Source organism: Rhizoctonia solani, chromosome 1 (genome assembly GCF_016906535.1).
Source record: "Rhizoctonia solani chromosome 1, complete sequence".
Taxonomy (NCBI): domain Eukaryota; kingdom Fungi; phylum Basidiomycota; class Agaricomycetes; order Cantharellales; family Ceratobasidiaceae; genus Rhizoctonia; species Rhizoctonia solani.
Genome location: NC_057370.1, coordinates 2,437,969 through 2,460,773, shown reverse-complemented (window position 1 = coordinate 2,460,773; position 22,805 = coordinate 2,437,969). Strand labels below are relative to the sequence as shown.

The 22,805-nt window shown below is 47.5% G+C and overlaps 8 protein-coding genes across 8 annotated transcripts; 5 read left to right on the top strand and 3 right to left on the bottom strand.

The window, feature by feature from the left end:
* Nucleotides 1–749: 749 nt before the first annotated feature.
* Nucleotides 750–1,876, bottom strand: RhiXN_04313 (uncharacterized protein; the record flags this gene model as incomplete). The annotated part of the gene is made up of 4 exons (XM_043324130.1): nucleotides 750–1,472; nucleotides 1,508–1,591; nucleotides 1,643–1,765; nucleotides 1,823–1,876. The coding sequence occupies 4 exons, from the start codon at nucleotides 1,874–1,876 to the stop codon at nucleotides 750–752; spliced, it is 984 nt and encodes a 327-aa protein (XP_043176549.1).
* Nucleotides 1,877–3,007: 1,131 nt separating this feature from the next.
* RhiXN_04312 (uncharacterized protein) lies at nucleotides 3,008–3,765 on the bottom strand (the record flags this gene model as incomplete). Its single annotated transcript, XM_043324129.1, has 3 exons — nucleotides 3,008–3,502; nucleotides 3,557–3,643; nucleotides 3,703–3,765. 3 exons carry the CDS (start codon nucleotides 3,763–3,765, stop codon nucleotides 3,008–3,010), a joined length of 645 nt encoding a protein of 214 aa, XP_043176548.1.
* Nucleotides 3,766–4,145: 380 nt separating this feature from the next.
* RhiXN_04311 (uncharacterized protein) lies at nucleotides 4,146–4,507 on the top strand (the record flags this gene model as incomplete). Its single annotated transcript, XM_043324128.1, has 2 exons — nucleotides 4,146–4,352; nucleotides 4,409–4,507. 2 exons carry the CDS (start codon nucleotides 4,146–4,148, stop codon nucleotides 4,505–4,507), a joined length of 306 nt encoding a protein of 101 aa, XP_043176547.1.
* Nucleotides 4,508–5,207: 700 nt separating this feature from the next.
* RhiXN_04310 (copper resistance-associated P-type ATPase) lies at nucleotides 5,208–12,705 on the top strand (the record flags this gene model as incomplete). Its single annotated transcript, XM_043324127.1, has 15 exons — nucleotides 5,208–5,223; nucleotides 5,265–5,649; nucleotides 5,709–5,951; nucleotides 6,017–6,268; nucleotides 6,322–6,738; nucleotides 6,797–7,064; nucleotides 7,127–7,757; nucleotides 7,811–8,642; nucleotides 8,698–8,959; nucleotides 9,222–9,413; nucleotides 9,471–9,592; nucleotides 9,644–9,681; nucleotides 9,727–9,987; nucleotides 10,041–12,037; nucleotides 12,073–12,705. The coding sequence occupies 15 exons, from the start codon at nucleotides 5,208–5,210 to the stop codon at nucleotides 12,703–12,705; spliced, it is 6,549 nt and encodes a 2,182-aa protein (XP_043176546.1).
* A 67-nt stretch (nucleotides 12,706–12,772) lies between these two features.
* RhiXN_04309 (cytochrome P450 family protein) lies at nucleotides 12,773–14,573 on the bottom strand (the record flags this gene model as incomplete). The annotated part of the gene is made up of 11 exons (XM_043324126.1): nucleotides 12,773–12,781; nucleotides 12,861–13,046; nucleotides 13,107–13,233; nucleotides 13,288–13,402; nucleotides 13,467–13,605; nucleotides 13,657–13,712; nucleotides 13,766–13,944; nucleotides 13,994–14,114; nucleotides 14,175–14,211; nucleotides 14,260–14,394; nucleotides 14,442–14,573. 11 exons carry the CDS (start codon nucleotides 14,571–14,573, stop codon nucleotides 12,773–12,775), a joined length of 1,236 nt encoding a protein of 411 aa, XP_043176545.1.
* An 884-nt stretch (nucleotides 14,574–15,457) lies between these two features.
* Nucleotides 15,458–17,011, top strand: RhiXN_04308 (uncharacterized protein; the record flags this gene model as incomplete). Its single annotated transcript, XM_043324125.1, has 1 exon — nucleotides 15,458–17,011. One exon carries the CDS (start codon nucleotides 15,458–15,460, stop codon nucleotides 17,009–17,011), a length of 1,554 nt encoding a protein of 517 aa, XP_043176544.1.
* A 248-nt stretch (nucleotides 17,012–17,259) lies between these two features.
* Nucleotides 17,260–19,020, top strand: RhiXN_04307 (agmatinase; the record flags this gene model as incomplete). Its single annotated transcript, XM_043324124.1, has 11 exons — nucleotides 17,260–17,614; nucleotides 17,667–17,713; nucleotides 17,762–18,154; nucleotides 18,208–18,341; nucleotides 18,392–18,411; nucleotides 18,465–18,485; nucleotides 18,542–18,560; nucleotides 18,608–18,667; nucleotides 18,728–18,759; nucleotides 18,829–18,840; nucleotides 18,899–19,020. 11 exons carry the CDS (start codon nucleotides 17,260–17,262, stop codon nucleotides 19,018–19,020), a joined length of 1,215 nt encoding a protein of 404 aa, XP_043176543.1.
* Nucleotides 19,021–19,316: 296 nt separating this feature from the next.
* RhiXN_04306 (dipeptidyl peptidase 3) lies at nucleotides 19,317–22,800 on the top strand (the record flags this gene model as incomplete). The annotated part of the gene is made up of 24 exons (XM_043324123.1): nucleotides 19,317–19,637; nucleotides 19,701–19,832; nucleotides 19,903–19,962; nucleotides 20,021–20,130; nucleotides 20,190–20,365; nucleotides 20,421–20,463; nucleotides 20,514–20,545; nucleotides 20,593–20,628; nucleotides 20,680–20,723; nucleotides 20,775–20,849; nucleotides 20,961–20,991; nucleotides 21,045–21,074; nucleotides 21,127–21,146; nucleotides 21,209–21,214; nucleotides 21,320–21,370; nucleotides 21,424–21,438; nucleotides 21,503–21,645; nucleotides 21,699–21,744; nucleotides 21,806–21,920; nucleotides 21,980–22,017; nucleotides 22,075–22,116; nucleotides 22,193–22,372; nucleotides 22,442–22,596; nucleotides 22,659–22,800. The coding sequence occupies 24 exons, from the start codon at nucleotides 19,317–19,319 to the stop codon at nucleotides 22,798–22,800; spliced, it is 2,043 nt and encodes a 680-aa protein (XP_043176542.1).
* Nucleotides 22,801–22,805: the final 5 nt, after the last annotated feature.

The following is a 22,805-nucleotide window of genomic DNA, read 5'->3' as shown; positions in this document are numbered from 1 at the left end:
GGGAGGGGCGTCGGCGGCGCACGGAGATGGACCCAATCCTTTCTTTCGGAACAAGCAATCGGCTTCGCTCCCCTGGGTGTGATCTTTCCAATCGGCCGTGCCGTGCGTGATTGCTTTTGGAGAATGTACTGAAAAAGGAGGGCCTACAAACAGAGGACGGGGAGAAGGATAGTCAAGGGGGTTGTGAGAAATAAGTGGAAAATACTTTATTTCAGGCCTTGAAAAGCCATAACTATGTCAGCTGATTACAGTTACTTTGCTTTCAAGCTGAGCCCTAGCGGTTTCAGGAGCTTTTTGGCAATAGCCAAACTACGCCAAATGCCGAATTGCCTGTATTGGCAATTCAGAGAAGTTTGTATCGTTCTGAAATCTCCCGATACAAGATGTTATTCTCCCTTTAGGCAGTCCTCCGTTCTATGTGGTCTCAGCAGGCATTCTAAAAGCGAGTGCAATTCTGAACAGTAATCACTGTTTATCGGCACGTGGTGAAGTGCCTTTGACTAAGAGAATATTCGAGCAGGAAATGGACTCATTAGTCATGTTCGCTTATTTGAGTGAGCGCATATAGCCGGTACAGGGGCGGGAGTTATTTATATCTCATCCAAGTGTATCCATGACGCATATAGTCGTATTTAATGGCATTCGACAGCTTTTATCTCGGAACTCGTACTCTCTAAATACAACTGTGCTCATAACTACTAATACACATGAAATCGTCTGGTTGGCGGGCAACTCGTTCCTTGATTCTTTCAGCCAACAACACCGAATGTCGTGGTAGGGATGGCGGTATTTTCAGATAGTGTACTAGCTGGTGCAGCATCCGTAGCGTTCTCAGACGCAATCGGGCGTGAGTGATGGGGGAAAGGGTGGTGAGGGTAGGGAGGGCGACCAGGCCTACCCGGGCTCTTGACGCGAACGCAAGTGATGACTGCGGTGGTGGAAGGGCCAACGACGGTGTAAGTTTGAACTCGAGAAGGACGAGACGAAGTAATAGTCGCGGTTGGAGCGCTGGTGGTTAGGGCTGGCTCGGAGAGAGTTGCAGTACTGATGTCCGTTAAGACATCGGTTGTGAGTGGATCCGAAGTGGCTGTACCAGTGACAATCTCAGTAGCACTGTCTGTCTCCGAGGCAATAGAGGTAATTTCTGGGAGAGTCGATGATTCCGTTGCCGTAGGAAGAGCTGTACTGGTGGCCTCGACGCTCGTGGAGACATCTGTACTGGTCGCAGTCTCGGTGGCTGTAGGGATTTCGGTGTCACTGAAAGTTGGCAAGTCGGTGTCGGTGACTTCTGGGAACGTTGAGGTATCCGTAGCAGTAGGAATATCAGTCTCTGTATCGGTTGGGATAGACAGAGTAAGCGTATCCGTTGAAGAAAGCGTATCACTAGTCAGGGTTGGGATCACAATAGTGTCTGTAGTCGTAGGGAATGGATCCACGATGGTAGTTGGGTCCGAAGTTGGAGTAGGAGTCGCCTCTGCTCCTGGGAACGAGCAAAACCAATAGCTACCGTCATCCTCGACCCTCCAGTTGGGGAGGGAGTGCTAATAGTGCTTGTGATCGGGACCGTAAAGGTGTCGGTTGTAGGCGTAGGCTAAATAACAAAAGTCAGATATTTTTGATTGCATGAATCAACAAAACTTACCTCGCTCGTAAGTGTGATCGAATCAGTAGCAGTGGATGTCACATTATCGGAAAGTGTGGGATCGATTGTTGGAGTCGCTGTAGCGTTGGTGGCTGTGGTGGTAATATCTTGGCGACGATAGACCTGAACGGCGTCGTAGTAAGTATACAAAGGCAGGGCGATAGATTGCTGTATACGTACAGGGTTGGCCACAATGACCTGCGCAAAGAGTGCGAGAGCAAATATAGAGCTCATGTTCCTATTAAAGAATGTTCAAAGGGGAGTGAATACGTTTCTGGTGAAAGCAGAGCGCGCCCGTTCCGTTTTTAAGCCATCCGACCTTATTTTGGATAACAGATATTCGCACCGTCTGCCCTTATGGATCAATCGGCCCTCGCTACAAATCCCGGAAGACAATACCCATGGAATTTGGAATACGCGAGACTGTCCCTCTGATTCGCGTCAAGCTGCGGAAATGCGACGCCGCTGGCAGCCCGACTGCCAGCGCATACGATGCGTGACATCCGCCATTCTAGCAACACTACATGACATCATTTCATACTTCTGTAGCATGGGTTTAGATGTTTCATTGATAAAATTATTGATGCAAGAACGCGAGTCCGTGCGGTGCAGGTTGATACGCAACTAGAAATAAGATACCCAATACGGTACTTCGGGTACTCGAATTACACGTGACTCATGTCCAGTCAATGGTAATTTCTTTATTCGATGTCGCCTTCACGCGGAATTCTCACGTATATAGTAATTGTATGCGCCTGCTGCTGCGGATGTTATTTAGATCCGCAGCGCGCAGCAAGGCAAGGGTCTCGGTTCAAGCTAGAATTAGTATTCGTGGATTGATAGGAACTGATGTGGTGGAGCAGAAGTCGGTGCGCTTGCAATCGATCACATGGATTCGCATATATGTGCACCCTTCATATATTTATTGCGAAAGATAGTCAGGCTGAACGAAGGTCCCAATCCAAGCACTGGATGATCGAAATAACGGAGTCCCCGGCGTGCACGTCATTGAAGGCGTGCGCGGCGAAGCACGAATCCATGACCATGGGCAAGTACGTGAAACTACCTACATTCACCAGCCAACGCACCAACTCGAAATTCAATTCTCGAAGGCAAACGTATCGTAGAAAATTTGGGGGTGTGGAGTGCGAATAACAGTAGTTTACCGTGGATACCGGGATCGGCCATCGCGCGAAGGAGAGAAGCATTTCATTAAAGTTATTAAATTAGCCAGAAACAAACAAACTACTGCTGTCGTCTGGACATAGTCAAGCTAATAATAAGCAATTGTTATAAAAAAGGTAGCCAAGGCACAATCAGAATTTCAAGGTATATGTAAATGTTCAGAAATTAGATAAAGAAAACTTAAATCAAAGTAGAGGTTGACGAGGGAATGAGCGTGCCCGAAGTTACAGTTCCGGGGGCAGAAGTTACAGTTCCAGGGGTAGAAGTTGGGAATGGAACCGAGGGGGCCGACGAAACATTAGCAGGGGGTGGTGGATGGGGGCGCACACCCGTAGGGACGGCAATGCATTCAATGATGGCTGTTGTACTCAGCCCTACTACCGTGAACTCGGTAGGTGTAGGAACTGGAATGTAACTAGACAGAGTGGAAATCGTGGTAGTTCCAGAGATTGGGGTACTGCTCAAGCTTGTCGCTGTTGCGATAGAGGTCACGGGTACAGTTTTGATCGAGAGGCTCGATGTACTTGTCGCTGATTCAGTCGAGTTCGTGGTACTGTTAGACGACGGGAAAGAGCAAATGTAGTACGTCCCATTAGAACCTGGAAAAGGGAACGTAGGAAGAGTAGGTTCAGGAGCGGGAGAAGACCCTGTAGCAGTAGCAGTCGCTGTAGCGACCTGAAATAGGTTGTTAGACTGTATCCATAATTCTAAGGCTGTCATGGCACTCACTGAAGTCAAAAAGCTACTTGACGAACTGCTGGAAACAGATGATATGGAGGCTGAGCTGCTGGGTTCTTGGCGCTCAAACAGCTTAACCTAGATATTAACGCGGCTGTTAGAAATCAGGAGTCGCAACTATGCCTTGCTTTATTTACTGGGTTGGCGCTTGCCTGGGAGGCAACGGCGGCTATAATTAGAGCTTTGACAGTTCCGTGCATGATAATCAGGATGGTCGAGAATGAAGGCGCAGTTAAGTTCCAATAGATATGCTAGGTTTAGCTAGTATGGTCTGAGGAATGCGACTACAGAGGCTGGCCTATCTTTCTTATATACACAGCGAGCGCGTCGGTGGCCCCACTGGTCTCCGCATGCGTGATGATCGCATTAGCGGATGCGCTGCCTTCCAGAACAGCTTAAAAATGCTGTGGTTCGGGAGCCGAGCGCAGTGCATGATGGACTTGCTGCGGAGCCATGGTTCTGACCGTATAGCCCACTCCAGCCCGAAGTTGAGGTGAGTGGGGCGGTGCCCCGGGAAAGTGGCACGTGGCTTAGCTCACACGGGATTATTTTCATTTCGTCCACGGCCTGTAGATCACTCATGGCAGAAAGTCTCTCGGCAGAGTGCACACCCCTCAAACATGCCTACGACACTTGCTTCAATGCATGGTTTGAAGGTTACCTAGAGCCAGCTACCTCTAGTAATAACAAGCAGCCCAGCGACCCGTCTAGTCGAGCAAAGAAGATGGCGGCGGAGTATGAGGAGAAGTGTGGGAAGTTGTGGGAAGGCTATCGCGAGTGTGTTCAAGTGAGATGTTGTAGTCAACGATATGCACCACCGTCTCATCTCTCGATATTTGACAGCGCGCAGTAAAGGAGAAGGGACTTACGGAGCTTCTCGAACAAGCACGGGAGGAGCATCCACTGAAACATCCTCCGGCTCCGGAAACCACAGAGAAGTAACAAGCTCAAGATTGTATTGACCGGCTACTACCGGACTACAGTCATTGTCTTAATTTATATCCCACCTCTCAAACCAAACTCGCCTTGTTTTGGTTCAGTTTCTCGATTGTAGACAAGCCCACGAGGTTCGATCCATACGGCCATCGGTGACGTTCTCACAGGCTCCGTACATTTGGAGTACATTGATAGTTCAATTACGCCGAAATCTATTCATTGAACCAACCAGCTGATTGAGTATGACGCGCCGCGGAGAGATCCTGGGCTAGTATCGGAACCACGGCGTTTTCACTAGGTATATCGGCGGTGTAGCCCCTTGCCCGCGATCAGCAGCCTCCAAATTATCGGCATTCGTATGCTCAGATACTTTCTAGAAGATAATGGTGCTGTTAGTCAGGAGTATACCCCCATAGGTAAAGCCTTACCTTTCCGTATACGCTTGTGAGTGGGTGTTTCTCTTATTACTACGGATGACTGGGCTGCGTCATTATTTGCAAAGCGGAATATCTGGATGATGCAATCGACCAATCATATGATGCCGATGATGTTTAGTCATGCGACATTTTTGCCGCCACTTTCTCCAAAAAATCGCTCAGAGAATATATCAAGCCGCTGGTGGGGATGAACAAGGCAAAGTCGACACCTACAGTCGTCCGTATCAATTGGATTCGCTTGTCATATAGCCGCTGAATTATCTACCATTATGCCCACATTATCCAGTGAGTTTTACTCATCGCTGTGCTTGGCCCAACGCTGATAGTTTCAAGTCCCGCAAATTCACTGCGGAGTTGCCAGTCATTCATCCAGTCTCTACTTGGTCCTATCTCTGGAATAAGGGACCTGAGAATCGATATCGACCGCCGCATACTGTCCTTTTCTGCTAGTAGTGTCGATGTCGACAAGGAGAAGCTTATTGACGACGTCGGTCAGCTGCTTGCCCAGGCTGGGTACACCATTGATAACAAGAAGGACGGAGAGCCGAGCCATGTTGAGACCTCCGTGCCTACAAGAGAAGCTCACGCAAAGCACTTGGAACATTGTGATGCTTGTCGCGATGACTCCTTGCTTGATTCAGTGGTGGTGGCGCGCGATCTCACTCCCTTGACGCTGAAGACCGAGTTTTCCATTGAGGGCATGACCTGCGCGTAAGCATTAATTTCTTTTTCTATTCTGGTCTCATATGCTCATGACTTGCATGCCACAGTTCGTGCACAACTTCCATTACGAATGCGCTACAGCAGCACCCGGGTGTGCTGAGCGTTGAGGTCAAATTAATGCTCAATTCCGCCACTGTCGTGCACGATGGAAACGCCTGCTCTGCTGCAGATATCGTATCAGAAATTGAATCTATTGGATTTGAAGCGTCAGTAAATAACAGTGTCCCTGTAGAGGCACGAGGAAAAATTCCAAAGGAGACAGTGTTTGGAATTGTAGGGATGACATGCAGGTGAGTGTATGCGAATTATCTGGATTTGGTGGTGGCTCATAGTATCACTTGTATTTCCATAATAGTTCTTGCGCTGGTCCTCTAAGCAAAGCTGTGCAAGAGCTAGAAGGAGTTGAGATTGTGTCAATCTCGTTGATCTCAAACTCGATGACCGTCAGGTACTGCTGTGACAAAGTCACTGTCGAAGAAATAACATCGGTCGTCGAAGATTGTGGGTTCGAAGTATCCCAAACAATAACCAGGGAACTTGAAACAGAAGTTTCCTCCGATCCTTCAGAGCGAACCGTACAACTTGAGTTCCAAGGCATGTTCTGCAAGTATGTGATGCAGATTGGTTTCTTGAGCTATGTGTTACTTACTTCTACTCAAGGGAGTGTCCAACCCGTATTGCTACCCACCTGTCGACTATCGGGATTGATATGATAACGCGCCCTAGCCTTGCTTCTCCTATTGGGTCTATTCGGTACACACCCAACTCCAAGCTCACTATTCGCTCAATCTTGGGTAACCTCCCTGAGCCTATTATTGCTAAGATATATCACCCGCCATCGCTTCATTCTATTGCGATGAAGCTCCAAGCTCGAGAAGCTCGCAAAATTGCTCGCTTGTTTCTTATTGCCACTCTTTTCGCCGTACCGACCTTTGTCATTGGCATCGTTGGTATGATCGCCCTACCCAAGTCTCACCCCTTGCGCCAACGCATTGAGAAGCCGGTCTGGGGTGGTGCTGGCCTCGGAGTTATTGTACTTTGGGCCCTTGCAACGCCGGTGCAATTTGGCGTAGGATGGTATATCTTTCAGTCTCTGGCTCATTGTATGCGCGTGCTGACATTGGTATCCACGAAGGATTTTCTACAAGAAATCATATGCGTCCCTTTTCGGTGGTAGGCGTCGTCAATGGCAGTGGAAGAACTTGGTGCATTTTGGCAGTATGGATCTACTTGTCGCTCTTTCGACGACTACCGCCTACTTTGCAAGTGTCGCCATGATGGCGATCGATATCCGCACGTCGCCCCACCACGCTATGGAGGTGGAAATGCGCACATACTTTGACAGTTCAGTCTTTTTGATCTTCTTCATTCTTGCTGGGAGGTTGCTAGAAGGGCGAGCCAAAGTTAAGGCAAGTTGGTATTTCAGTATGTCTGAATTGTGCTCGTACTTACGTTTGAATCGCAGACTGGCGATGCGATCTCGATGTTGGGTGCTATTAGACCCGAAACAGCCCTGCTTGTTTCGAATGTCGACGACACCCCTGTACTGGAAGAAGCAGGAGTTCGTCAGGTCCCAGTAGACGTGCTCGAATTGGGCGACACAATTCTTGTCCAACCAGGCTCTATTCCACCAGCTGATGGTACTATCATATCCGGTAAAACCACCGTCGACGAGTCATCTTTGACCGGCGAATCTCGGCCTGTCGAAAAGGGACCCGGAGATATACTTGTATGCGGTACCACCAACCTCACAAGCGCAGTTACCGTCCGAGTGGACAAGCTAGGCGACGCTACAGTACTTGAGAAGATCGTTCGTGCGGTGGCTGATGCTCAAGGGCGCAAGGCTCCCATAGAACGTTTGGCAGATCGCATTTCGGGAGTTTTTGTGCCTATTGTTGTATGGCTGTCACTGGTCATCCTTGCGATTTGGATCGGAGTTTCGCTTGGGGGAGCGCTCCCTGAAGGGTCATTGCCCATGGGACGTGAGGGGACTGGCGATAGAGTATTCTTCGCTTTCGAGTTTACTATTGCAGTGTTAGTCGTTGCATGCCCTTGTGGAATTGGACTTGCCGCGCCTACTGCGCAAGCTGTTGGAGGTGAGTCAACTCGAGACACGTATTTTGAACTGCACACTGAATGTTGATTCTAGCTGGAATGGCCGCCAAGGCCGGTATACTTGCACAAGGGGGTGGCGAGGCCTTTCAACGTGCGAGTCAGGTCACGGCCGTGGTTTTCGACAAGACTGGCACTCTAACTCTTGGGGAGCCGAGGGTTACCGACTCAAAAGTCTTTTGCGAACCAAAATGGCTGTTGACTGCCGTGCGCGAAATGGAGATGGGGTCAACACATCCTATTGCCTTGGCGCTCGTTCGTCACTGCGAATCCGAAGCAGACGGCTCCGAAATACTGCAGCTCGTGGAATGCGAAGAGAAGTCCGGCCGGGGGCTTGTTGCCTTGGTTCAAGTTGGCTCCCAATCGTACTCTGTTTTGGTCGGAAATACGACTCTCATGAGAGACCACGACGTTCAGGTTGACGAATCGTATGTCGGTGAATGGCAAAGGCAGGGCAAAACCGTTGTTTTCGTCGCTGTGGGACGTCCGAATCTGAATGCTGGTTCCTTGAACGAGAATATGTGGGGCGGATACGAGTTGGCCATGTGCTTTGCAGTGGCTGATGCGCTTCGACCCGAGTCTGTCTCGACAGTGGCCGAGCTCCACAAGTCCGGAAAACAGGTGTGGATGCTGAGCGGTGACAATGTCATCACTGCAAAGGCGGTTGCACACGATCTTGGCATCCCTGACGAGCGGGTCGTTGCTGGAGTACTTCCGCATGAGAAGGCAGATTTTATAACACACCTTCAGTCCCAGCCAGTAGTTCATTCGAGCCGTTTACCATGGATGAGGCGTGAGGGCCGGGCGGTTATTGCGTTTTGTGGTGATGGCCTGAACGATAGCGCAGCTATTGCGGCGGCCGATATTGGGTGTGTACTTTTCAGTACTCAATCAAGTTCAAGACGGTATTGACATATATTTTAGCATCGGGCTATCGCATGGATCCCAAATCACCCTATCCTCATCATCGTTTGTATTACTTTCGTCCAGCCTCTCTACTTTGCCTTTCCTTTTACGGCTTTCAAGCAAGGTTTATCTTCGACAGAAACTCAACTTTGCCTGGGCATTGATATACAATGTCGCCATGATCCCCGTTGCTGCCGGAGCCTTTTATGCTCTCGGTCATACCAGGCTCCCCCCTGTCTGGAGCGCGTTGGCGATGGCTTTGAGTAGTGTTTCGGTAGTTGTGAGCAGTTTGGCGATGCGCTGGGGAGTATAGAGTTCTTTTGTAGATCCAGATTGAGTCGCCCTTGTAGTTAGGTGAATAATGCAACCATATGAAAGTTTATTTTATTTTATTTTTGGTATCGAATGAGGCTGCCAAAGATCGCGAGGGCTTCAAAAATACTCGGTGATATACACATACCTTTGTATACATGGTTGGATGAGATTTGAGTTGTATGGGCGGTGGCTCACGTAACCGTATCATTTGTGGTAATTTGGATAAGTACCAACCCAGACTTACACTCTCCGAGCACCCGCATCACGACCCGAACAGATACCCAGTCGAGAGTTCTCGCTCTAACGAACAGAAAGGGATGGAATACTTTGCCAAGTTCTTGCGGCCACAAGTGGCAGCAACGCCGAAGCCCGCACGCGACCATTTGGGCGACTTCCAAATGGCATGGGCAGAAGTCAAGGTGCGTTTTTAGCTGGTGTCTGCCAATTTTATTCTCTAAATAACAACAGGAATATAGAATACTCTTCTAATTCCAGACGAAAGACAGCTAACTAGGGGGATTGGATCTACAAACGTACCTGCTCATCTTCAAGCCATGGTCGACGCTCTTGTATGGGAATCCACCAGAGGGGATCAAGAGTACGTGGAGATATCCAATCCACATAGAATATTCATTGAATAATGGTACAGATCTACTGGAGCGTGTTTGGAGTCGTTGCTTAAGAATGGTATGTGGTGTTGTTCGTTATGTACCTCGCCTAATTCCCGTTCAGATATCCTAGGCACACTAGTTAGTCTTAGCGAAGCTGACCGACCGTTTGGCGTCCAGGCTGAAGTATTAAAAACCGTTGGAAATCTCGTGGTTCTGATGGACGAGCAATTTCTTGTCCATGCAGTCGTTCATAAAGCAGTTCTCCGGCTGCTACGTGTGTGTATTGGTGACTTGATCGACGAAACCTCATTCAGTTCATCGAAGGCCATGGGTGCTGCCAGTGTATCCCAAAGGACCAGTGTCGCGAACTATGAAGAAGACCGTATGTATATACCCTCTAACCACTTGAGTGCTGACTTACTTTCTGGAACTTAGTCGTTGACCTTCTCTGCACCCTTTGCAGCCGCATTAGAACTTACCGGGAGCTTCTCATGATATTTTTTCACGACAAACACTGGTTTCAGTCACAAAAATCATATTCATTTGACGAAGAGGATGAAGAAGAAACAGCGGAAAAGGAGGCAGAAGAAGAGGCAGCCAATCGCCCAGCACGTAGCTTGATGTCGACCATCCCAAGGGCACCTTCCCCCGCGTCTTCTGTGTTGACTGTGACAGGAAATCCACCCCAGGCTAAACCTGAGTACGAGTTCCTACTCTTCAACTATTTGCTCCGTTTCGTCCATCGCGAGGGCAAGATAGGTGACTTGGCTCGGGCCGGGTTGTTATTTCTACTCGATGTGGCCATGTCTATCTCGGATCATCCGGGCTCCTCAGACGATAGTGAGGCCGGTCGCCCAGACCCAGCATCTGACGCAGCGCTTGCCTTGGCCGAATATGTTCTAGATGGCGACTTTTCTGATGTTCTTGGTGCTGGCCTCGCTGCTGTATATTCGGTTCTGCCTTACAAACTCGAGGTGCAACGTGACTATGCGGCTGAATCAGAAGCGCAAAATGGCGGCATGCTCTTGGGCGGTCATCATGTGGTTTCTAACGAGGAGGAAGCAGCCCGCCTTGAGGAAGCAGAAGAGAGGGGCCGGGAACTCAATATTGGTGTATCCACTAGTCAAGAATTTCGGGGCCGTTTAGATCATTTCTTAAAGATGGCCGAGTTCATCCAAGATGTTCTAAAACGCAATGATGCATCGGTGTACTCGCGTATGGGAGAAACTGGAGCCACAGACAACAATCCCGAACAAACTCTTGATCCTTCAGCATTAGTGGGAACTGCAATATCCGACGCCATCATACGAGCATTTAAAAGAGTCTTTTTGGAAAACGTCTTATACCCCTCGATCCTGGAGTGTTCAGATGCGGATGGGAGCGCGGTTGCCGTCCTCTCCTATATCGAAACCATGCTTAGGACGTTGAAACACGGGAGATTGACCGATGCTCTCGTGAAATACCTAGTGAGCGAAGGTACCGACTATGGACGCCCGACAGAGATCTCAGATTCCGCAACTCGAGCAGTAAAAAAGAACCGCCGCAAGAGTAGTGCCATGACCCTCCTAGAGAAGGAGCCCGCAAACAAGCGCCAATCCACTTATTACTCTTCTCTTGGTCGTTTTACTCTCAAGGACTTTATATTCTCCAATTTAAACTCTGAATTTTCTTCATCAGCAACCGCGTCATTGAAACTCCTTCATTGCCTACTAGAGCAGCATTGCGAGATGTGTACCGATCAGCTCCTCTCTGTTGTAGGCGACCCTCAGGCTACAGCTTTCCCAGAAGTTATGTTGCCACCTCCACCAACCGTAGAAACGGCCGAGGCCCCTCCCTTGGATTCGGACTCGGACGAAGAGTTTGTATACCCTGGGGAAGAAAAGGCGAAGCACTCTCCCAAGGTACCTCCTGCGCTCACCAAGTTGATCTCTGGTGCGATTCATAGAACCATTACTTACGCCACCCACGAGCGCGAGCTTGGGCTATATCTATCACTCGTATCGCGCATCAACCCAAGCAACGAGCTAGACGTTTTTAGTACAGGTTATGAGAATTACGTGCGCGATGCCTTGGAGATAGTTCAATCCGAAATCTGCTATTGTCGAACTCTGGATGGCGACTCCTCCTATATGAGTTGGAAGCATAAACTTCAACCAAATGACTCTTTGCTGAAACTATTATTACGCTCTCTAAGGCACTTTTTCGTACAAACCCCCGAATACAATATCGCTCTTACCGGCGTGCTGACTGCTATATCCTGTTGTCCCAACAGGTCAATGGTCGGATGGCTCGCTTTCGATGCCGAATCTCAACCGCCGAACTCCAAAGCATTCCAAAATCCTGACGATGGCGATGATCGATCTATTGACTCGACGGAATCACTCGAGCTAGCCCCTACTTTTATAAATCCAAACGACGCTGAAACACGACCCGTGATTTATGATGCCTCCTTGGGCTTGTTATTCAGCTCGAACGCTACCGAAGCCGCATTTCAGGCTTCGATAAACATCTAACGGATCGCCGTCAAGGCTTACTATTTTCGGAGAATATTAGCGATGCTTTGAACTTGGACCTCTCGCTAGATATTACTAGCGACTGGGCCCCCTGCTCATCGCCACTACCAGCAACTCCAGAAACGCCCCAGCGCCCAAAGAACAGAACTGGGTCTTCGTTCATGTCATTTTTATCCTCCAAAAAGGTTAAATCACCCACTGGCTCTGTCGCTCCAGAGCCTACTACTCCGCCACGAGGTGGGGAACCCAAGGTTGTCCCATCAACACCGTTCAGCTCTCACTACCATAATACGTCTGCTATTGACCTCGATGGATTTGCTGCTGCAGAGCCCATTACCGGACCATGGGCATCCGATAGAAAACCATCGAGTGTGCATGTAGAAGACGACGTGTTTACTGCGTGGAAGGACCCTGAAAGCGGCGAGCAAGTAGGGTCAAGAGACAGAGATAGAAAGGACAAGAAACGCATCACGCTATCCCAGCTTCTTGATAATACTGTGATACTAGAGGAGTTTATTAAAGAGATGGCTGGTGTCATTCAAGCGCGGAGGAGTTTGGGAATCGATGGTGTCCGAATTTTCGACTAATGTAACAGTACATATATGCTCAATTTTGACGTTTTGAAATAGCTACCAGGTCGAACCCACTCCCTTCTTATTCATTCTAATAAATAATCCACCCTTTTCATTGGGGTTGCAATTCATGAGTACCTTGGAACCTTCCAAGAACTAGGCTTACTTACATCTGAATACAGCGTCAGGGACGATTTAGGCCAGCATTGCTCTTCTCCTTTTCTGCCTGGCTCTCCACGCCAGTTGACAGGCGGCTTTGCTTGTTGTATATGGGAGCTTAGGCTCCATGTAAAGCTACGGACCAATTCGACGATGGTATGAGATACCAGCAAGTAGGCTAAGTTTTGTCCCAGGCACTTCAAAACGTAGTCACATATGATGCATCCGATATAGTATTTTACTAAAGAAAAACATACCATCCTGGGACCTCCGTTGAACGGAATAAAAGCAAACGGATTCGTTGTATGAACCTTTTGAGGATCCTCCGCGAGCCATCTACCCGGCTTAAATTCTTCCGCGTCATCTCCCCATATGTCCTTTCGCCTATGGATATGAAGAAGCGAGTATGTTATTGAACACCTAGGGTATAAGAACAACCCGTTTTGTGCCCTCGATAAGCTTGACGGTAGAATAGACGGAAGGTTTTTTGACCGACGAATGTTAAATGGAACAGGGGGAAAGACTCTCAACGTTTCGTTAATCAACGCGCGCACTTTAGAATGTTATGACTAATTAACATATCCTACTTTGTTCAGATCGCGATTTATCTGACTTACGGTATCGCATACTCTTAATTTCCTCAAAGGTACACGGGCGATCGTCATTGACGATGCTGTTGATTTCCTTGGAAAGTTGGTCGTAGGTATCCGGATACAGGGCCAATACATAGATAGTAAATGTAAGCAACGACGCAGACTGTATATCTTATTAGGGACGGAATGTGCTTGATTATTCTGAGCTACTTACTGTATCTCGTCCAGCTAACAAGAAAGAAACCAAAGTATCGCGGATAAGTTTCGGGTCTATCCGAGATTAGATTAAGCAACAGATAAGTCACTAATTTAAGGTAATGCACCATTGCTAACTGTTACCAGGTACTCCAAGAACGTCCTTGTAGCGTCATCATCGCCCTGAGCGATGGATTGGTTTCTTTCTATTGCTTCGTTTACGATAGGCATAATATATGCATCAACGGTTCGCCTCGAGTCCTTCATCCTATCAGAAAATAGCTCAAACAAGGGCCAATTTGACCCGCTACTCCAAAATTGAAGTAATATACGACAGTGATGAATGGATTACGCACATCCTAATTCGTGTTGACGCTGCTTTGCGAAGAGTATCGAATGCAAACATCAATTTCTCTGATTCTTTGGTGATCAAATGAGGGGGAACCATAGTACGGGAGTCTAATCCAAATAGGAAGGCTACGTACAAGTGCTCATAAGTTAGTGCTATGTTCGGATCATTGATAATAATGAACCAACCCATGGTAAAATCCAGAGTGTAACGGCTAAAAAGATCCTATGGAATATTTAGCATTATGAATTTGGGTAATATGTGATACCCAACTTGTATATCGAATGATGAATCGTCCTTGTCGGATAGCACACCCAGTAATGACTTCAGCCTCCCAGTATGTCGTTCAAAATGAGATTGATTAACCACTCTTTCTCGATCAAAAAATGGCCTCGCCATAGAGCGATGCTTATAATTTATTAGGCATTCCTTATAGCCGGAGAGGTGGAACGTACAAGTTTCCAGGTTTCTCCGTCCGAGTTGAATATACCCGTTCCTAAAAAGCCTTCTAACATATCATGAAACTTCTCCCCCTTTTCAAATTGATTGAAAGATGTGGCTTGGTATGCCTCAGAGCCGCGATTCATCCTTGGGCGAGTACATGTACTAACCGACGATATGCTTGACGTTAGATGGATCGACTATTTATTAATCTACTTAGGCCAGCTCCGTATTGTACCGAATTATTGTGCTTGCCTGTGACAATCTGTACACTCTATCATTAGACGATTCCTGGCGAGGGTTAAGTAAAAATGTACCTGGTGGGCCCAAAGGATATTCATGTCGAATGTGGGGCCATACTTCTCAGCCCACTCGGCGAATATATCACCGCAGTATTCATTTGCTTCATTGCGCGTCTTGAAGCGTCACAGATTCATGATAGGCAGGTGTGTTAAAGCTGAATACTCAACGATAGCTATAAGGACGTCGATATTCCCAATCCAGCGACCCTTATCCCGGATGCGAACAATGAGGTTATGAATAGACCTTTAAGTTTAAAGGCATACTTTCACTCGTGGAATCAGATCGTAGCAGCCTAGTCGCTTCATTTCACGTTTCCGTCTTACCGACGTGACATAGGATAAAACCAGCTCGTTGAGCACAATTGAAAATGGATATAATACTCGAGGCCATTCATGGATGAGTTTACCAAGATAGAGCAAATCATCTGGGCCGTAGAAAGAGCGCAATATTGTCAATATGGCTCGTGTAGCAACGATAGGTTCCGCGAAAGTCCAGAAGGCAGAAGCTATAATGAACCGGCTATAAAATCTGACCATGGTGGTTTGTGCGATAGTCATATAAGCGCCCAAACCCCGGATAAGCAAAAGGGATATTGCACAATGCCATAATTTCATCATAGCGGGATTAACATTGTAATCTTTACAGGCTTGGCCTCGATCGCATCTGAGCTCAGTCGATCATACCTTTCTTGCTATTGAAGTGATAGCACTACAAGCCCATTCAAACTATGCTTCAGGCAGCTCGTAGACCCCAACTCGCACACACCAGGTTTTCTGCCTCCCCCATCGTTTCACATTATGCATATCCCTTCACTCCATTGCGTCGAAACTCAGGCACACCCTCGAATGTGCCACATACTCCTAGTTCCACTAGACCAACCACTGCCGAGATAGAGAACTTTCAAAGCCAACAAGAGAACTACGCCCGCCCAACTGCATTCGCATTCTCGGTTTTCCACCGGATTATCAAATACTCTTTGGGTGGACTTGGCTTGATTGTTGCGAGCACCGCCCTAGGTCTTGAAGCCGCTCATCAATGGGTCGAGCATGTGGAGCTTAGGCCAGAGCTCAAGGAAGATTTCTTTGGTTGGGAGAGCGAACGGGAACACTGGTCAGGCGGAACACAGGGCGGAACCGACCCCCGACTTGGGTGGTGGGCTAGACGTGCTGTAAGGAGTGCTTGGGTGCCGCTCAACTGGGGATCAGCGAGCTTTGAGGGAGTCATCGGAACTGGCGAAGGCGAGCGCGGGGGATTGAATATCTTCGAAAGGAAATATGCGGCAGCAGAGGGTTTCCTGCGTGGTGCTATTGAAGCAGCCCAGAAGCGCATTCCCGAGCCCAGCGATCCTGCTATCTTGGAACTGATGAGCCTCCATGCCGGTGTTGTGGAGCGTATGGGAGGAAGGTCGAATCTTGAAGCTGCACAAATTGAATGGCAAGCCCTTTTGGGCCTACTTCCTAAACAAGGAAACGAGGCCGCACGAGTGGCCAAACGATTAGGGGACCTAAATGCGCGACTGGGCGACATGAACCTCGCTATAGAGTCTTGGAATCGGTCACTCGAGGCAGTCGGGTTCGTTTACCAGAGCAAAATACCCACCAATCCCTATTCGCAGCGTCTCATTTTTTCGACGCTTCTTTCTATGTCAGGAAACTATGCTCTACAAAGAGAACTCCAGCTCGCCAAGAAAACTGAAGAAACGGCCTTGTCGCTACTTGAACAACTCGCGCCGCCGTCGTTTTCACGAATAACTAAAGATACAGCGCCAGAGCAACTTCACAAATTATTCACTTCCCACCGCTCTGCATTGTTTATGATACACATGGCAGAAGTCCTGTGGGCACAATCTCCTCGCAAGAATTTGGCTACTTCTTTAGAGTACCTTTCTAAAGCGACAGAAAGATCGGAACAGACAGCGCTGTTGCTAACAGGTACACCGCGCATTCACCCAGATGTTCCATTATCATCTATACCGCACCCCCCTGTTCCAAATGCGAACCTTCTGAACGTCTTTGGGTCGTCGAAAACTTTGAAGCAGCCGGCTCGTTCGTTGCTGCGGGATGCTAGAAGGTCTGCTGCTGAAGCATGGAATCTACGGGGGCTACTACTCGAAGGAGGAGCGGGCGATAAAGAAGCACTCGAATGCTTTGAACGTGCATTGGAATGGGCGGGCGGTCAAAACAATATTGAGGGTGAAGGTGATGTTTTGGAACGAGACAGGCATCAAATTTGGAGAAACTGGACCAGGCTTCGAGAGAGAGTCCTAGCGCCCAAGCAATAAATGAATTATATCTTAGGGAATGCACCATATAATACTATAATGAAGCGCATATACTTACAACCGGTTATCGATAAAACAGGAAGATCCCGTGGCTTAATCCAATATCAAATGGCGTGTTACAGTATCATATCAACGGCGGAGTATAAAGAGCAAGGCTAAGCGAGATCCTAAGCGTTCGAGCCAACACCCACCGTGTATCTTGTGGGAAACTGCTTGGTATTATAATAGGCCCAACCGATAATATAACAATGCGCCCTACCGCTTGTGCGCTGCTCGCCGCGTGCTTTGCTGGCATTCGAGCGCACCTTGGACACAGTGAAGATTCTCAAAACCCTCTCGGGGCAGATGAAGGGTTCCAGACCTGGGCAAAGAAATATGGCACTCAATTTGACATGAGTTTTTCTGGTCCCTTGTCATTCGCACACTTGCCATATACCAAATGCCTTGAAGCTGAAAACGAAGACAAACCATTTGATATCGCTGTTCTGGGGATGCCATTCGATTCGGCTGTGTCCTATAGACCTGGCGCTCGTTTTGGCCCTTATGGGATTCGTTCAGGCTCCAGAAGAATTAGTCCTGCTCGAGGATATACGACTGCATGGGGTAGGTCTGCGTTTTTCTTTGCTACCAAAACGCCATCTTACTTGTGCGTTAGGCTATAACCCATACAAACAAGATATAGTTATACGAGATTGTGGAGATGTAGGTTTACATTGCATCCTTGTTATCTGAACCTAATCTTTTTGCTAGGTCCCGATTGTTCCGTTTGACATGAAACATGCTATGGACCAAATGCAGACCGCATACAGTACCCTGATCAGGGGCGAAGCAGCGACTCAATCCAGTGCGGTCTCTGCGTCCATGAGGAATCTAGCGAAAGATGGCAAGCTTCATCCACGTATTGTAACCCTCGGAGGCGATCACGCAGTCATTCTCCCTATACTGCGTTCACTCCATGAGGTTTATGGGGAGGTCGCTGTAGTGCATTTTGATAGTCACCTTGACACTTGGCCCGTTTTGGGATACTATGGTATCAAAGACAGTACCGTTATTACTCATGGAACTATGTTTTGGACAGCGATGACCGAGGGCCTTGTTGCTAGAGGGAGTAGTATACATGCCGGTATTCGATGCAAGATGGCAGTAAGTAGCATTTCTCTCGGACTACTTTCAGTAACTGAGATTTTTTTTCTCAGGGAATTGAAGATATTGAACATGACAAAGACGCCGGATTCTCTATGATAACTACTGATGATATTGACCAGTTGGGACCGGACGGGATTGCCGACAAAATCAGGAAACACGTTGGAGATAAACCAGTTTATTTGAGGTAAGGCGCAAGCGCTCTAAACGTCACTTACTGTTTACATCCTCCTATAGCTTAGATATCGATGTAATTGGTAAGTACAGGTCCGACTGCTTGTAACCTAAGTCTGAGCAAGAGAGTCTGTAGATCCCGCTCTAGCCCCTGCAAGTAAGTATGATAGTGGCGTTCTCTCATTCGTATTAATCGTTGGCTTTGAAACGCAGCGGGAACACCTGAGCCTGGGTAAGCTCTTCCAATCTAATCATCGGTTGATATCCAATGCGTACCAGAGGGTGGACTACTCGTGAAGTCAAACGAATCTTACGCGGGCTTACTGGCCTGAACGTTGTGTAAGCGTAAAGATTATTGAGATTACGTTTACATAGTATTTATTGTTCATGATATTATAGTGGCGCCGATGTGGTAGAGGTAGCTCCGGCCTGTGAGTAATTTAGTGAACTAAAACCAGGGGCGGCTAAGAACTTGTTGAATGGATTATTAACTTATACAGACGACACAAATGGTATAAAAATTCTACTCAGTCAAATGTTTTGTATGGCACTTATCATATGATTATACAGCCGAGACTACATCTCTGGTAGCTGCTGATGTAGTTCACGAAATGCTTTCGATAATGATTGGGAAGGAACCAGCCATCGTACGGCATGCGGACAAAAAGTCGGGCACGAGGGTAGAGCTATGATCCACCCGTCAACGTGGATACATTTGCCGATTCACAAGGTAAAATCCCAAGAATATGAAATGTCTCTGTAAAGATGTAGGAAAAGTCTTGTGTTCTAATATTCGTACCATGCACCCATCAAATCACGTGCTTGGTTCATCTGATCCCAGTGCGGAAGTACATGCGTTTCGGCCACCCGCAGTTGAATGCTAGCCCGAAACCTCGTGCCTAGAGGTATCGCAAGATTCAGCATAAAGGGGGTTTCTTTGAACAGAATAAACGCCCTCCCTGTCCGCTTCCACAACTCTGCGAAACAAATGGCATCCACAACTGCCGTCAACGCCGCCCGATTTTTGGCAGATCGGAACCCGCCGCTATGTTCTCTCTCTGTCAAAGACTCGTTCGCTCAGTTGACTGAGAACGAGAAGCTGTATGCTCACTGGGTCGGTACCGCGGCATGGGCTGGTGCTCGTATCGTTCAGGAGCAGTGGACACCAGAGGCGCAATCACTATACGACTTTTTGATTTCCATCTTCTCTACCAGTGATGGTCATAAAATCACCGATCTGGTCGATTTAAAGAGCAAATCGGGGCTAGATGAGGAAGAATGGACCCTGTTACTCGAATATGTTGCCCAGGTTCGTATAATCAACACCACTCAACACCACTGACTGACAAAATACGTATGATCGACACCCTAGGTATTCTCGAACTTGGTTAATTACAAGTCTTTTGGGTTTACCAAGTTTGTTCCGCGGTTACCTGAAGATAAGTTTGCTAAGGTTGTGGAGGCCTCGCCTTCTTCCTCGAAGGCTCTGCCACAATGGGAGAAGGTGCGGACACCGATCCCTACTATCTAAACTAATCTATATATCTAAACGTCATTGTTGTTTCGACTTCTAGCTCAAGGGTCATATTTATGGTGTAGAGCCGGAAGCTAGTCTTCTCATTGGCAAGAGATGCGTAAGTTTTAGATCAAATATATAATGCAATCCGGGCTAATGTGTTATTAAACGACCAGGATGGACACGTCTCCAACTATTATCCCGGTACGAAGGTAATCAGCAATGAAGAAGCTGAAAAGATTCAAAAGTTTGCGGAGAAGATTAGCCTCGATATCGAGAATACTCGGTAATAAATATTACTATTTAATACCATAGGATCGACTGATGACTGTCCCATTCTTCCAGCGTCCTGAAGGAGTCTGACACATCTTTTGCTATTCTTATTGCATCTGCAGACGAAAGGCCGGATGAGAAGCACCCAAAGGCATTCGATAATGTTGATATTGCTATTAGATATGGCGACTACAGCTCTGCCCTCAAGAAAGTGGTCGATGCATTGACAGAGGCCAAGAAATACGCAGGTTGGCCCACAAAGTTAATATCTTTTGATTTATACTTATTCGACTACTGCGACAGCAAACGAACATCAGGTTAAAATGATTGAAGGGTATATTGAAAGGTGAGTTCGTTGTGGTTGCTGAATGAAACCAAACCCACGATACTTCACAGCTTCAAATCTGGCTCGGTCAAAAAACACAAAGGTTAGCATATAGCTCAGCAGCCCGTTATGAGTCTCAATATACCACAGAGGCAAGCACGCATTGGGTCAAAGATGTTGGACCAGGTAAGGCAAGTACGTCTATTTGTTGACCACTCATATATAACCCCCCTTAAGTGGTCGAATCCTACATCGGCTTCATCGAAACATACGTCGACCCGGTAAGTGATGGTTCATGTACATTTTAAAAAATCCTCACCAACCATGATTAGTACGGCGGCCGGGCGGAATGGGAAGGATTTACCGCGATCGTGAATAAGGCGCTGACTGCCAAATTCGAAACCATGGTTAAGCGGGCGCCGGAATTAATCAAAACTTTGCCATGGGGAAAGGACTTCGAGGCAGGTTGAACAATAAACTTCGCATGAGCACCACATTTTGATGGTCTATTTGGCTAGGTTGATGTGTTCCGCAAACCTGACTTTACTGGTAAGTTCATTCTCTATACCGATATTAGAACTTGGGTAACAACTTGATCCTAGCCCTGGAAGTGGTATCTTTTGCGACCGGGGGTGAGTCTCCCCGATCTTGAAATGTACCACTTTGTACTAAGTAGACTTATAGGAATTCCCGCTGGTATCAACGTAAGTAAACATTCCTGGTAACTGGCATAAATCCATCCTGATATCAAATGTGTCATTAATAGATCCCAGTAAGTAAAAATCAATAGTTCTGATATAAGTATTAATATAGACATTGATTTTATATTACATTTAGAAGTAAGTTATGTACATATTATTATTGGCAAATGATTCAGACCCTAGCTCTTCTTAGTTACTACGAAGTTCGGGAGCAAGTTGGTTTTAAGGTATGTTCAGTGGGTTGCTATCTGCCGGCATAGGTATTGAGAATCCAACGTAGAATGTATCCCTTGCGGTACGTGACCCACAGCTCCCGAAGCAGTTGAATCTAGGGTATCCCGACTCATTTGACCGACCAGAATATTCTTGCTGCCAAGGCGGCAAACGAGATCATCACGTTCTTGTCTCCTGAGGATGTCCAATTTTATAAAAAATGGGACACCAAGGCGTTTGACGTGCAGGTGGCCAATCATGAACTTCTTGGCCATGGATCAGGAAAGCTGTAAGTATTCTTTCAGAGCGTAAACCGCCGCGTTTCAATCTTTTGGAAACCAGATTTACCGAAGATAAAGATGGAAAATTAAACTTTGACCCCGAGAAAGTGAGTTTTCTTTGCCATTGCTAGAACCATTCGAAAGTTGAATTCCATCTTCGTCCAATAGACTATCAGCCCACTTACCGGAAAACCGGTTACTACCTGGTACAAACCTGGACAGACTGCTGGTTCGGTTCTGGGAGTGTGCAGCTCTTCTTTTGAGGAGTGCAGAGCTGAATGTGGTAAGCTGGTCAAAGCACTCGTATATTGCTTCAAAAACCCACATTCGTACTACACACAGTTGGATTGTATCTCACGGGTAATCGCGAAATTCTGGAGGTCAGTTGCAATAGTATGTGCAGGCTGATATCAACGTACTTATCCATTCACGATTAGATCTTTGGCTACACCGAAGAGAAGGATTGCCAAGACATTGAGGTATGCAATGCGGAAGACCCAAACTAACCCGTTTTTCGTTCCAAGGGAGTCGCTGACGCTAGTTTTCGTTATTTAGTATGCCCAATATCTACTCATGGCCCGTGCCGGCGTCCGTGCTCTGGAGCTTTATGATCCAAAGGCGGGAAAACATTTGCAGGCACATATGCAAGCTCGACTTGGCATCACCAACTACTTTATCCAAGAGGGTTTAGCCGAACTCGTCGAGTTCCGCGATGCGGAAGGTAAACTGGAAGACGTACATATCAAGGCGAGTTCCCCTGGGAATCTGAAGTCACAATCACGTACTCATGTCCCTGGCCATTAGCTCGATCGGGATAAAGTATTGAAAGATGGCCACGCAGCCATGGGGCGTCTTTTGGTAGAGTTACAAGTACGGAAAAGCATAGCTGATGGCGAGGGTGCACGCGAGTTCTATGAGAAGCTTACCACTCCTCGACCAGGGTGGGCTGGGGAAATTCGGTATGTCGTCCCGACCTCATGAACAAAACGTCCCTTGAGTCTAGACTCATCGGCTATCACAGAGATCTTGTGCTGGCAAAGAAGCAGCCTCGCAAGGTATTCGTACAGCCCAACACGTTTGTGGTTGATGGTAAAGTAGAGCTGAAAGAATACCCTCTTACGAACGAGGGCGTTTTACAGAGCTTCATCGAGAGGCGACTGTAATGCAT